Source organism: Choloepus didactylus, chromosome 21 (genome assembly GCF_015220235.1).
Source record: "Choloepus didactylus isolate mChoDid1 chromosome 21, mChoDid1.pri, whole genome shotgun sequence".
NCBI lineage: Eukaryota > Metazoa > Chordata > Mammalia > Pilosa > Megalonychidae > Choloepus > Choloepus didactylus.
The window spans coordinates 29,829,503-29,831,635 of record NC_051327.1 but is presented as its reverse complement, the minus strand read 5'-3'; the positions used below and the strand labels follow the sequence as shown (position 1 = coordinate 29,831,635).

Genomic DNA, 2,133 nt, shown 5'->3' with positions numbered 1-2,133 from the left:
CAAAAGGATCTTCAGACAAAACCACTGTCATCACTCTCCTGAGTGTCCTTCCAGGGGTGCTGTGTGGACAAGAGCATTTGGACTTATTTTGCTCATGAAGGAATGGAGACTTCAGAGAGGTTCAGGTGCTGAATGAGACATAGAGGGAGCAAAATTCACTCGGTCTCTCCCCTTGTAACCTTGTTAATTGCACCATCGTGGTCATCATTTTGCATGGTTTTGGATCTACCATGCTTGGTCTGCATTTGGCCCGAGCCCCCACCCCCATGAATGGGGCCAACCAGTCTCGTGTCTCTGAGTTCCTCCTCCTGGGTCTCTCCAGGCAGCCCCAGCAGCAGCAGCTCCTCTTTCTGCTCTTCCTGATCATGTACGTGGCCACTGTCCTGGGGAACCTGCTCATCGTCCTGGCCATCAGTGCAGACTCCCGCCTGCACACCCCAATGTACTTCTTCCTCAGCACCCTGTCCTTCACGGACATCTGCTTCTCCTCCACCACCGTCCCCAAGATGCTGGCCAACCACATACTCGGGATTCAGACCATCTCCTTCCCTGGGTGTCTCACACAGATGTATTTTGTTTTCACGTTCGTTGACTTGGACAATTTCCTTCTGGCTGTGATGGCCTATGACCACTTTGTGGCTCTGTGCCACCCCTTACACTACTCAACAAAGATGACCCATCAGCTCTATGTCCTGCTGGTCATTGGATCGTGGGTCACAGCCAACCTGAATGTCCTATTGCATACCCTGTTGATGGCACAACTTGTGTTCTGTGCAGACAATGTCATCCCCCACTTTTTCTGTGATATTACCCCTCTTCTGAAACTCTCCTGCTCTGACACACACCTCAATGAGATGATGGTTCTCACTGAGGGTGCCCTGATAATGATCACACCATTTGTTTGCATCCTGACTTCATATATCCATATCACCAGTGCCATTCTGAGAGTCCCATCCACAAAGGGAAAATGGAAAGCCTTCTCCACCTGTGGCTCCCACCTCGCTGTGGTTTCACTCTTCTATGGCACCATCTTCGCTGTGTATTTCAGCCCTTCATCCTCCCACTCGGCTGAGAAGGACACAGTGGCTACCGTGTTGTACACAGTGGTGATGCCCATGCTGAACCCTTTCATCTACAGCCTGAGGAACAGGGCCCTGAAAGGGGCTCTAAGAAAAGTGACGGGCAGGAAGAGGTTTTGTGTCTGATGAAAAAATCAAAGCTCATTCTCATGACTAAGCAAATTTATATCTCACTAGTTGAGTATAACATAGCAGTTGTTTTGCCAAAGACAGTCTGGAAACAAATATATTGTCACCTGTTCTAGGAGCATGTAGAAAGGGATCCTTATTTATTTATTATTAGACTCTGATTTGCCTGTGACCTTGCTCTATATATCTAGTAGTGGCACTTCCTTTTAATCACTAACTTTTAAATTATTTTACAATCAAGTCAAAATTTTCCTTTTTAAGTGGTCTGTTTCAGAGGATGTGTACTACAAACATTTCTGAATATTAGAATCACCTGAGGGATTTATAAAACACTGATGTTCAGGCCCCAACACTGACTAAATAAATAGGTTCTCCAGGTATCAGGCTCTAAAACTGATGTTTTTAATACTTATCAGTAGATTCTAATGTGTAGTCTGAGTCAAGAAAATCTGGTCTACCTCATACTCCTTTATATGTCCTCCATGGTGGTCAGTCATAAAGGTTGGGTCTCAAATATCACAAAATTACTTTTGACACTTGGAAAGAAAAAGAATATCAGGGTGAAATTGGAGGACTGAAGTGGGTAATAACATTAGTCCTGAGACCCTGGTGAGCCCTGTTGGCCCTCTAGAGCATCAAGAGATCAAGAAGCACAGAGTCATGGAACCCTGCACGGTCCTCTACAGGGCTCCCTGGCCTTGGGGGCTGGCTCAGCCATGGCCATGTCTTTGTTTTGTGGGAAACTAATCAGCACTTGCTTTTCCCTATGCCCAGATTCCCCTGCTTTCATCTCAAGCTAGCAACCCCCTCCCACCCACACCTTCCTGAGCCAAGTCAAAGTTCCCCTTCTCCTCCCTGAAGCCTCCCTGTCTCTCTCTTCTGGGTTCTCAGAACTCTCTTGCTTCGGTTCAGTGCATATTGTAGT

General features: G+C 46.8%; 1 protein-coding gene across 1 annotated transcript; it reads left to right on the top strand.

Moving 5' to 3' along the window:
• Positions 1–266: 266 nt before the first annotated feature.
• Positions 267–1,205, top strand: LOC119518218 (olfactory receptor 1F1-like). The gene has a single exon (XM_037815311.1). It carries the CDS (start codon positions 267–269, stop codon positions 1,203–1,205), a length of 939 nt encoding a protein of 312 aa, XP_037671239.1.
• Positions 1,206–2,133: the final 928 nt, after the last annotated feature.